At 35.5% G+C, this 12,567-nt stretch overlaps 2 protein-coding genes across 6 annotated transcripts in view; one reads left to right on the top strand and one right to left on the bottom strand.

Moving 5' to 3' along the window:
- Positions 1-7,175, top strand: part of LOC111051900 (nucleolar GTP-binding protein 2) — a 140,445-nt gene extending 133,270 nt beyond the window's left edge. For all 5 annotated transcript variants that reach the window (XM_039440497.1, XM_039440496.1, XM_039440494.1 and 2 more), the window contains exons 2-3: positions 3,826-4,062; positions 5,129-7,175. In XM_039440497.1, the coding sequence (XP_039296431.1) occupies positions 3,853-4,062; positions 5,129-6,892 (1,974 nt within the window). In that variant the 5' untranslated portion in view covers positions 3,826-3,852 and the 3' untranslated portion in view covers positions 6,893-7,175. The remainder of the gene's footprint in view (positions 1-3,825; positions 4,063-5,128) is intronic.
- LOC111060835 (tyrosine decarboxylase) overlaps positions 1-12,567 on the bottom strand; it is a 66,913-nt gene that overhangs the window by 33,148 nt on the left and 21,198 nt on the right. The gene's annotated exons all lie outside the window — the stretch shown is intronic.

The raw sequence follows: 12,567 nt of genomic DNA, 5'->3' as shown, positions 1-12,567 counted from the left end.
ACTTTATCCTGACTTTCTTTTTGTAGGGTTATCATTGCTTTTAACTCTTCCCTATGACTCTCTACTTTAGTTTCAATATTATCCAACCGTTGTTCTACTGATTTTATAGCGCCTGTGGTCTCTTTCATACCCTGTTCCACTGTCTGTTTATTTTCCTCTTTTACTGTAGCAATCTCCTTTTTAATTTCCTGCATCATACTATCCATTGTTTTTTGTAACATAATGTTGAAAGTGCTACTCGTTTGTTCCATTATTACCTTTTGAAGCGGATCTAATTCTGTGATTGAAAACATACTTTGTTTGCCCAGGTGTGACTCGGCCTCCGGCGATGCGGGTTCTGCAGACTGCTCCTCGCCCCCTTCAAAGTTGATCTCTACTATCCGTTGATTCAATGGTGTGTCAGCGGCGTCGATTCGAGTGGAGGATAGAGGTTGCAGACCTGGTGGATCGAAAATTATCGACCCGACGCTTCCTGGTTCCCTTTCTCGTGGCGTATTGGCATCTACCGTGGTGGGGTTTGATGTGCTCGGAGTCGACAAAGTGGGATCTGTGCAACCGCCGTACATATATGAAACTTCAGAGTTTGCGGGAGTGTGATTCATTATGTCAAATGTGATAAATGCTAATTAAACAGTGATAAAAATGATAAGCGAAAATGCTTAAAAAAGAGACACAACCGGGACTTACAGTGAACAGTGATGTGTAAAGTGTTTGGATACTCTTACAACCAGGTATTTATACTTAAGTTTTTTACAATGCTCTAGCGCCCTCAATGTTTTGTTGATTTATTTTTGGCTAGTTTACAGGCTGCGACTTATTTTCCAACCGGCTTAAACACCTAATATATTTTTGACTAGAAAGTAATAGCAGTTTAGGCTTATAAAATATAATCTCTCTCTATAAACATGTAATTTTTCACAGTACTAATAATATAAAATTTTCTTTAAAACATATAATTTCTCTCTATTTAAAGCTCTTGTTTCCCCAAAAAGTAATACAAATATTCCTTCGCCAGTTTTCCTCACAACTCGTATAAGTTATCTATAATTTTCACTATGGTTATTGACCTAATTTCAAGTAATTATTCAATGAGCTTGGCTCTCATCATCAGTCCCACGTTGGCACGACATGTCTTTATGTCACGTTATTCTTTATATTAAAATAACGATTAGCCTCCTGCTTGGCATCAGTCGGTAAAGCATGAGATTTAATATAATTAGGGCGTGGTTTTCTAATAGTATTCAGTCTTAAAAAATCTTGATAGGCCTAGATATGGGCTTCTCCAATAACTCTTGTAATTCAATAATAATAAATATATATATATAAATGATACTTATACTATAGAGATGAGGAATATAAAATAAATTGCACACCATGAAAATTTTACACATATATTACATAAATAATGCAAAGATCAGTCGAGGCAAAAAATATATATAGAGCGATAAAAAATATAATATAAAAATAGAACAATATTTGAAATCAATAAAAATATCACAGGCTAACTTTATATTCTAGATTTATGGCACGAATCATTACCATGTGCCTTTATCTTGAAATCATATGCATTCTTTGGCATGTAGCTGTGACATGTACTTGCTAATACTTGTCTGCTTGGATAATTCAATCATAAATATGTGCTCTAAGATCAGCTTGATAAATTAGCCACTAATAATCCAAATATATCTATATATTAAAATCTCTAGTATTTAGTAGATTTATTGTATCGAATATATATTTTTATCTCAGGGTGTAAGATTCGGCACCTGACGGAATAGGTAGAGCCATTCATCTAGTGAATTAGAACTATGATAAATTATCGCAAATTGTATTGCAAAAATTAATATTGTATGCATACGTTTGATAGCCTAGATTTCGTACTTCTTTGATTAAATAGAAATTTCTAAAATATTGATCTATATTTTTCTTTCAATTAAATACCTTTAATACTAATTTTTACTTGCGCAAGTATTACTCTTATTAATTTCTTAATTTATAATAACCCTTTCGGCGAGCTAGCTTTGATCATCAGATTATTTCGAAGCACTAGGGCGCCCATCACTAAATTCAAATTTAAATCACTCACGTGTCGAAAATCTTCTTGTAAGCCGCCGATGTCGATCCAACTCCATGTGGTCCGGGAATATGGTAGCCGGAATCGTCTCCTCCAAGGGGTTATAAATTTAATTAAAATGAAAAATGACTTCTGCTTCACAATAGCATCACGAAGTCTTCTTAAGAAATTTAATAATTTACTTTAACTTTAACTTTTACAAAATTATTAATAAGGTACTTCGCTCTAAAATATTTGGGGTCCTCTTATGGTGGCATCTGGCTGGCGAGTGCTGGTTCTTCCTTCTCAAGTTTTACAGATTCTCTTTCCGACTTTCAAATTAGCATAAAATTTAAATATCTCAATCCTCCGCCATTAAATTCAAATAGATCTTACAAAAAATGCCAAAATATTGCTTAGATTATATGATTAATAATTTCTTTGCATTCGAGCCATATTGATAACATAGATTACACAAATTTTTACACAAAATCTACTACAATTATATAAATATATATAAATATTTTTGAATTGGCCTACAGTTGCCGCCTATTAACTGCCGTTTTACTATTGGTGCATGCAAATTTTATTAGGTATTCATGCGCCTGGTAACTCTTATTTCCTGAATACATTAAATTATTTTTATTTGGTTTTTTATTTATGCTCTTTGCATGCTAGTTAATATTATATATATTAATATTAATTCCATGCTAACTAATAATTAGCCACGTGGACGGGTGTTTTTTCACATTGCACACCATCCGAATGCAATAAAGCTCTGCCAAGGGGTTTTGGTCAGATTCTACGTTCTTCGGTTTGATCGATCTCTAGGTCACCGATCTGTGAATACATCTACCTAACCTCAATCTTCAAATATTTTATAAATAATATATTTATGAGTAGTAAACTTCCTTCAAATCCTTTTTAAGTTCTTGTACCATTTAGCCAGAACAAGCTGATGCTATCTTATCTTGATTATTATCTGCTTGGCGATATTAGCCAATTACTTTATTTTTAGACCTATTACTATTTCTGTTAGGGCTTTTCATCTACCCAGATTTAAGATGTTACAAAGTTTAAGCTGGAACAAGGTTGTGTCCATGGTTCCGAGGTCAATTGTAAGAGACATTAAATAGAATAGAACACTTGAATAGAATGGACTAATTATTGGTAGAATATCATGATTGAAACTGATTTTGATTGGTGATTGGAAATAATTTAAAAGTCAGTCCGGAATAGAGGTTTTGTTTATTAGCAACAATTAGCCTCAGTTGCTCTAAAATCCTCAAGTTAGAATTTGAAACGTGATTAATTTCAGGAGAACCAATCAGGGAAGGCTCTTGGTTCTCATGGAATTAATCACAATTAATATTTAGCTGGCTTTTGTGCAAAAAAGTTGAATTTTAATTGTGATTAATCATAGGTCAACCATGACCAGGGAAGGCTTTTGGTTCTATGATCTGGTGGCCCCAATCCAAACTCATTATGGCAAAAACCAAGTCCACTTTTTGGCTATCTGTGTCTCAGATTGCTGACTATATAATGTATTCTTATGCTTTTCAGGCACAGTTCAGTAATAAAATACACAAACAACAACAAATAAACAAATACTAATGAATGAAACGTAGACTAATACAGCACCTCAGAATGGCAAAAACCAAGTCCACTAATTTTCCAATTTTCATTCTCCTTCCATCTGTTTTAGATTACAGAAACTCTGAATGGCAAAAATCAACTCCACTAATGTCTACTTTTGTATTTCTCTGTTGCAGATCTCAGACTAGTCCAAACACAACAAAATGGCAAAAACAAAGTCGGAGACAAAGGCGCCGCGGCGCGAAGGCATCTACCGGGCGTCGCACAGCATGAACCCCAACCGACCCAGGGAGGGGGTCAAGGGTGTGGCCAAGGTCAGAGACAGGTCGACCATCAATCGGCTGCAGATGTATCGCAACTTCAAGCCCAAACGCAACCGGGTCGGCCGTATCATACATGCTGCTCCGTTTCAGGTGAGCATCCTTTGTGTTTCTCAGATAATATCAACATTTTGCCATTGAAAATTCAAAGCCTAACTTCCCCAATCTTTCATTTTACCTTAAAGCTCAATTGAACAGAACCTTTTAGGTTATGTTCATACACTAGACAAATTGAAACATGCAGTTCTAAGACACCCTCATAATGAATGGGGGCTGTATAGTGAGCTTCAGGAACTAGTCAGTAGAATTGATAGGACTGCATGGTTCCTACCTGCAGGTGTATGAATCCATTATAATTTTTGAATGCTTACATGAATCAACTTTAAATTTTCAACACATATTCGTTGAACCATAATACAATCAAGCTCATCGGCCAATGAAATTGACTCATTCCTTCGCTTTTTTCTATGATAGCATTGAAAATACATAAAAAAATTGTAGTGCTTTATTACATCTGAAATCACCTATAGTGAGGTCCACGTTATAATGGCAGTGGATGAAGACAGAAGAATAGCGATGCCAATTCTCCGCATTAATTAATTATATTTCTACACTGTCAAAAACATAATTGGCATTGTTGTGGACCTAGAAAAGGATAGTACCACCGGCTTTGTCGAATGATAGACAAGTATAGCAAAACCAAAGTTGATCAAATACTGTCATTATAACGTGGACCGCACTATAGCTGTCATCAGCTACCATTGCATACAATGATTTGTGGATACTTCACAGAATTTATTACAAATCACAAATCAGCTGTCAGACATTCTTCATATAGTAGATTTAGTTGTTACAGTAACATCAGTGTCTAAACATTTGAAAAGTAGATCTTGTTGAGAGTTTATTAGAGGTCAATTATATCTAGCCACTAAAAATAGTTTCTGAAAAAGATGTTGTTGGTAAATAAGTGGTAATAATGATTTCCACAGGTTTATTCAATATCTAACTTGTGGGTTTTACTTCAGATTATCAGCACTGGATGAATAGGAACCATTACTGTTCTGCATAAGGACAGTTGAAAGTGATTATCCTTCTATTTACCAATCTCTGTATTTTACAAAATTTTGTTTGTAAATAAAGTTTGTTGTTTGAATTTCAGGGGCGTGTAGCTTCAGGAGCAGTGGCCAGAGTGGAGCCCAACCGCAAATGGTTTGAAAACTCACGTGTGATTGGTCAAAAAGCTCTGCAAAAGTTCCAGGAAGAGTTGGGCCAAGCTGTGAAGAACCCCTACGACATGGTAATGAAAATGACAAAACTCCCCATCACCCTACTCAATGAGACCGCTAAGAATTCCCGGGTACACATCTTGGACACCGAGTCTTTCGAGAATACTTTCGGTGCCAAGAAGACAAGGAAACGACCAAACTTGAAGGTGAAGGACGAGGAGCACCTGAAGGAGGTGATCCAGAGTTCGGCGGAGAGCTACACTGAGGACAAGGATTATGATCGGGTGAAAGAGGACACTGGAGTCAAGGCGGCCGCCAGGGATTGGATCATGTCAGCCGGCATGAGCAAGCGAATTTGGAATGAGCTGTACAAAGTAATTGATTCATCAGATGTCATCCTCATGGTGTTGGATGCCAGGGATCCTCAGGGCACCAGGTCAAAGCATATTGAGGAGTTCCTCAAGAAGGAGAAACCCAACAAACATCTGGTGTTTGTCCTCAACAAGGTGGATCTCATTCCCACCTGGGTAACCCAGAGATGGGTGGCCATTCTCAGCAAGGAGTATCCCACAATTGCCTTCCATGCCTCCATGAAGCATCCGTTTGGGAAAGGTGCTGTCATCAATCTTTTGCGCCAGTTTGCCAAGTTGCACACCGATAGGAAGCAGATCAGTGTTGGGTTTGTTGGGTATCCCAATGTGGGTAAATCTTCAGTGATCAATGCATTGCGTGCAAAGAAGGTGTGCAAGGTTGCACCCATTGCTGGGGAGACCAAAGTCTGGCAGTATATTACACTTATGCGCCGCATCTATCTGATAGATTGTCCTGGTGTTGTGTATAACACAGCACAAAATGAGAGCGATACAGAGAAGGTGTTGAAGGGTGTGGTGAGGGTGGAGCTGGTTACCTACCCTGAACAATACATCCCTGCCTTGTTGGAGAGGGTGAAAGCTGAGCATCTGAGTCGCACCTATGGCATTGAGCACTGGGAGAACTGTGATGATTTTCTGAAGCAGATGTCTATAAAAAGTGGAAAACTGTTGAAGGGTGGTGAGCCTGATGCTACAGCAATCTCCAAGATGTTGTTGAATGACTGGCAGCGTGGCAAGTTGCCTTTCTACACAGCACCAGCTGGGTTTGAGAATCCATTGTCCAAGGAGGATGCAACCATTTCTGGGGAGGGAGGTGTTGTAGAGGAAACTGAAACAGTTCCTGCAAAGGAAGGTGTGGCTGAACCAGCTGGAGACACCACATCAGCTGATCAGGGTTCCAGTGTCAAGAAACTGCCAGCTGATTTCAAACTAGTTCAGGATTTCCGGAAGATACGTGTCATCCCTGAGTTCCCAGGTGAGGAGGAGTTGTTGGACACTGAGACCTTGGAGCGTGATCTGGAGGAGGCCAAGCAGAAGAAGGAGGAGGCGGCTCAGAAAAGGAGGATGGCGGCTGAGGATGGTGATTCATCAGATATGTTCAGTGAGGATGAGGACGAGGAGCAGGTGGCCGATGTCAGGAAGAAGGTGATGGCCGATGAGGATGCAGCTGCTAAGAAGGTGGATGCCAATCTGACCAGTAAGCAGAGGAGGGCTCTGCTGAGGAAGATGAAGCGCAAGAAGACCGGAAGTGATTTCTATGACGTCACCAACGTCAAGAACAGGAACCGGGAACGGAAAGTGCCAAAAAGTGATAAGAGAAAATGAAATAAATGAAGTGTTAATGTATATCTAAAAGTGGTGAAAATGAAGTAATATTGATGTGACTCTTGTTCAATAAATTAAATAAATCTATATTCAAAATAATTATTTTTAAACAGGGAATTATGCTTCCTGATTAATGTCAAAAATATTCAACATCAACTAAAGAATAAATTATGTTTCTTGTTTCATTCCAACAAACATTCAATACCAAGTGAAGTTTCATTTGATGGTATCAGCATATGTATCATTGTATAAATGAATAAAAGAATGAATATTTCACTCAAGACCTTGATGACATCATAATAATACTTTTGAAACCATGGTGAGTTCAATTCCTGTGAAAAAAATATATAAATAATATTATTGATGAAAACCATTGTCCAAATGGACAATGGTTGTTTTATAAAGATCTATAACAACTTGTTTTATCAACTCTATCTATCTCAACTTTATCTTGCATCTATTTCAACTTGTTTTATCAAGATCTATATCAATTATTTGTTCTATCTACACTATTTCTATTAGTACTGAATTCCTATTGGTTCTTTGAAAAAGTTTAGGGCCGGTTTCCGAGCTCGGGATTTAGCTAAGTTCTAGACTTTAAACAGCTGGAGTCAGAAAATTGGCTTTCCGAAACGAGGCATAGTCGTAATCCACGTTGAAATTAAATTTCGAAAAACTGAAAAATTGAACTCGAAATAAAATGAAGAGAGAATAGTGTAAAGTTTCAGCTATTTTCAATTATTCAGGAATGTTTGATTTCGTCAATGAAAAACGTTTTCAATTATAGAAACTAGTAGTTCTGTGGACAGTAGACCTCACGCAGTATTCTCATCCACAAGTACCTGATTGAAACTATAGACCTTATGGAAATACAGCAATAGACTGGCTTCTCCACACATCTGTGTAATCCAACTTGTCAGCTGATTTATGATGAATAATTCTATAGTCTGATTCTTACTCTAAATATTGGCGTATGAAGGAGGCTTCTTTTTCCTTTTATATTATCTTTGAATTGCAAAATTTCCAAAAACCTTGTATATACGTCGACGCGCAATTTAAAAAGGAACATACCTGTCAAATTTCATGAAAATCTATTACCGCGTTTCGCCGTAAATGCGCAACATTTAAATATTCAAACATTTGAACATTAAGAGAAATGCCAAACCGTCGACTTGAATCTTAGACCTCACTTCGCTCGGTTTAAAATTAGAAAATGATAGAAATTGGCTTTCCAATTATAGAAATGAGAAAATAAAGATTATCATAAAAACTGCGACTACGCCCCATTTCGGAAAGCCAATTTTCTGACTCCAGCTGTTTAAAGTCTAGAACTTAGCTAAATTCCGAGCTCGGAAATCGGTCCATAATTGTATACTCCCGGAAAATTATTTAAAAAATATCAATTCAAATATTTTTGAAAGACAGAAGAAAAAGAAAGAGGAATAGCACTCTAGTAAGGTCCACATTATAATGGCAGTGTTTGATTAGCAATGGTATTGCTATCATTGTCTATCATTCAACAAAGTGGATAGCGCTATCTCTTTCTCGCTTTGCTCTGTTGCCAGATCGTTTATTAACAATCTGGAATAATGAATTAATCAACAAAATATTACATTTTAATTATGAAATTAATGAAAAATATAATTTCTTGCTTAATAAAATATAATTGATTATTTTAAACGAGAATGAACAGTTAATATTATCAATAAATCTGTATCAGCAGGGGTGGATATTTTTAATATTCTTTCAGAAGAATGGATATTGATATGTCCAAAGCTCCGCCAATTTATGTAGATGCATAACAATATAATTATCTATAGTTATTATATTACAAATTGCTTTTTCATATCATAAACAATTCAATAATTATTTTCTTAGTCTATATTATGTAAATTCATCTATAATTTAGCTGTATTGTAAGCTGTTGTATATAAGTGTATAAGCCAGTATATATTGTAATCTACATAAATAAAGTACTCAATCAATCAATCAGCTACCGTCTATACATGGCATTTTCTATACAGACGTTTGGCAACGTTTTTCTCATATCTTTCTCCATTGCCATTATAACGTGGACCTCACTATAGCAGAAGAATAACAGGTGAAAGTAGTAGAGAAGAAGAAAAATGAGAGAAAGAAGAAGAATATCAGCTACCGTCTATAGTAGGCATTGACAAGACAGAGGTTCGGCAACGTTTTTTTCTATCTTTCTCCACTGCCATTATAACGTGGACCTCACTATAGTGGGAGAATAACAAGTGAAAGTAGTAGGAATGGTTTCTTGAGTGCAGCAGAGGAACTTTGCGCACGTATTTCACATTAAGTTTTTCCTACAGTTACCATTGAATATGAAAAGTGGGTAATTATGGGTAAAATTGCCTGAAATGCATCAAATGTTTTTCTGTGTAATTTTATTATTGATAAAAACCTTAATCCTAAAATCCTAAAGTCCTCGTTGTCCTTGGTTATAATATATAATGAATAATAATTAGCGCGTTGTGCTTGGTTGCACCTCTGCTCACTATAGCAGCCACAGCAGTCACTGTTACCAACTTCATTTTGATTTTGCTGCACTGTTGCTCCATATAACCTACTAAGTATTTTGCGTTGCCATGTTGCAAATCTGGAGTGCAGAAAAATTTTTCCCGCACTAGAGCGGAAAAGTGATTCTTTGCGTTCTGTAATCAGTGCAGCAATGGCCACTTTTCAACGTAACTGTAGGAAAAAGTAATTTGTAATATAATAACTATAGATAATCATATTGTTATGCATCTACATAAATTGGCGGAGCTTTGGACATATCAATGTCCATTCTTCGGAAAGAATATTAAAAATATCCTCCCCAATAACTCTCTACCAAAAATAAAAATGAGAGAAAGAAGAAGAATATCAGCTACCGCCTATAGTAGGCATTGACAAGACAGAGGTTCGGCAACTTTGTCCTCCTATCTTTCTCCACTGCCATTATAACGTGGACCTCACTTTAGCAGAAGAATAACAGGTGAAAGTAGTAGACAAATTGATTGATTGATTGAGTACTTTATTTATGTAGATTACAATATATACTGGCTTATACACTTATATACAATAGCTTACAATACAGCAACATTATAGATTAATTTACATGATATAGACTAAGAAAATAATTATTGAACTGTGTATGATATGAAGAAGTAATTTGTAATATAATAACTATAGATAATTATATTGTTATGCATGTACATAAATTGGCGGAGCTTTGGACATATCAATGTCCATTCTTCGGAAAGAATATTAAAAATATCCTCCCCACTAACTCTCCACCAAAAATAAAAATGAGAGAAAAGAAGAATATCAGCTACCGCCTATAGTAGGCATTGACAAGACAGAGGTTCGGCAACTTCGTCCTCCTATCTTTCTTCATTGCCATTATAACGTGAACCTCACTATAGCAGAAGAATAACAGGTGAAAGTAGTAGACAAATTGATTGATTGATTGAGTACTTTATTTATGTAGATTACAATATATACTGGCTTATACACTTATATACAATAGCTTACAATACAGCAAAATTATAGATGAATTTACATAATATAGACTAAGAAAATAATTATTGAAAGTATATGATATGAAAAAGTAATTTGTAATATAATAACTATGGATAATTATATTGTTATGCATCTACATAAATTGGCGGAGCTTTGGACATATCAATGTCCATTCTTCGGAAAGAATATTAAAAATATCCTTCCCACTAACTCTCTACCAGAGAGAGAGAGAGAGAGAGATTGATTGAGTACTTTATTTATGTAGATTACAATATATACTGGCTCATACACTTATATATAATAGCTTACAATACAGCAACATTATAGATGAATTTACATAATATAGACTAAGAAAATAATTATTGAACTGTATATGATATGAAAAAGCAATTTGTAATATAATAACTATAGATAATAATATTGTTATGCATCTACATAAATTGGCGGAGCTTTGGACATATCAATGTCCATTCTTCGGAAAGAATATTAAAAATATCCTCCCCACTAACTCTCTACCAAAAATAAAAATGAGAGAAAGAAGAAGAATACAGCTACCGCCTATAGTAGGCATTGACAAGACAGAGGTTCGGCAACTTCGTCCTCCTATCTTTCTCCACTGCCATTATAACGTGGACCTCCCTATAGCAGGAGAATAACAGGTGAAAGTAGTAGACAAAGAGAGAGAAACGGAAGAAGAAGAAAGGGAAATATCTGAACATGAGTAAAAAGCTTCATGAACGATTGTTTTCAATGGAATCGATAGTACCGCACTGAGATTGTCTTCGAACTGTCACTATTGAATGAATGGAAAGCATATATGTTATCCATCAGGCATACTGACAGATTAAAGTGAATATCACTGTGGTTGAAGAGTGCACTTACAATCTGCCTCTCTCTTAATCTTTCTCTCTCTCTCTCTCAGACTCTTTAATCGGCCCCTCTTCACTTTTTACTTCTTAGTTTTGCGTGTGCAAACTTGGAAGGCGGCCATTTTTGAAATGAAATGTGCACTTTTCTTCTGTCCTAGCAGATGAGAATGAAAAAAGAAATTGAAAGAAATGTTTTTACTGGGAGAAAATACTGGAGGAGAATTTAAGTATATGGAGAAAAGATGCTAGAAGATTTTGAGTTGTTATCTATATATATAAAAGCGAAATGGCACTCACTCACTCACTCGCATAACTAAAAATCTATTGGACCAAGAACGTTCAAATTTGGTAGGTATGTTCAGTTGGCCCTTTAGAGGCGCACTAAGAAATCTTTTGGCAATATTTTAACTCTAAGGGTTGTTTTTAAGGGTTTAAAGTTCGTCTTTTAGCATGTATATTCTTTTTCTCCCAATCTCTTAATTGAGGAGTTGGGTGGAAAAACGACCTGAGTCAAGAAATCAAGTTTTGTGTAAATTGAGTTTGAAATATTTAGTACACATCTTCATTATTTCATCAGATTGCAATATTCTTGCAAGTATTTGAACTTTATTGATCTTTTTATACTATTTCAATGCTATTATTCATAATTAGCCAGTAATCCAAGGCTAATGATATAATTGATATAAGGTGTGTTGTCTCAGGTCGTTTTTCCATAACCCTGGTTGTTACATGTTCAGAGGTTCAATAAAATGATGAAAGACCCGTATCAAGAGTAGTGATAATGATAATATATTGCTCATGATATTGGATAATTAATAAGTAGGTAATAAAGATCTGAAAAATGTCATTTGGAAGTGAACAATGAAGATGATATTTTCTTCTTGAACACGTCTTCCCATAATCAAGACTCTGGAATGTTACATGGTACTGTTCTGATTTTCGGGAAATTCATACACCCATGTTTTCAGCATCGGATTCTTCTTCAGGAGCGTCTTCTTCATTATTTCCATCATCTAGAGGATAATTGGTTCCCTTGGATGTATTAATGATCTTCTTATACCATTCATTTGGTAGAGAGTTAGTTGGAAGGATATTTTTAATATTCTTTCCGAAGAATGGACATTGATATGTCCAAAGCTCCGCCAATTTATGTAGATCCATTACAATATAATCTTGTATAGTTATTCCAATTTGCTTTTTTCATATCATATACAGTTCAATAATTATTTTCTTAGTCTATATTATGTAAATTCATCTATAGTTTTGCTGTATTGTAAG

The sequence above is a fragment of the Nilaparvata lugens genome, chromosome 14, assembly GCF_014356525.2.
Source record: "Nilaparvata lugens isolate BPH chromosome 14, ASM1435652v1, whole genome shotgun sequence".
Lineage (NCBI taxonomy): Eukaryota > Metazoa > Arthropoda > Insecta > Hemiptera > Delphacidae > Nilaparvata > Nilaparvata lugens.
The sequence above is the reverse complement of the archived record's forward strand: the minus strand, read 5'-3'. Positions and strand labels throughout refer to the sequence as shown.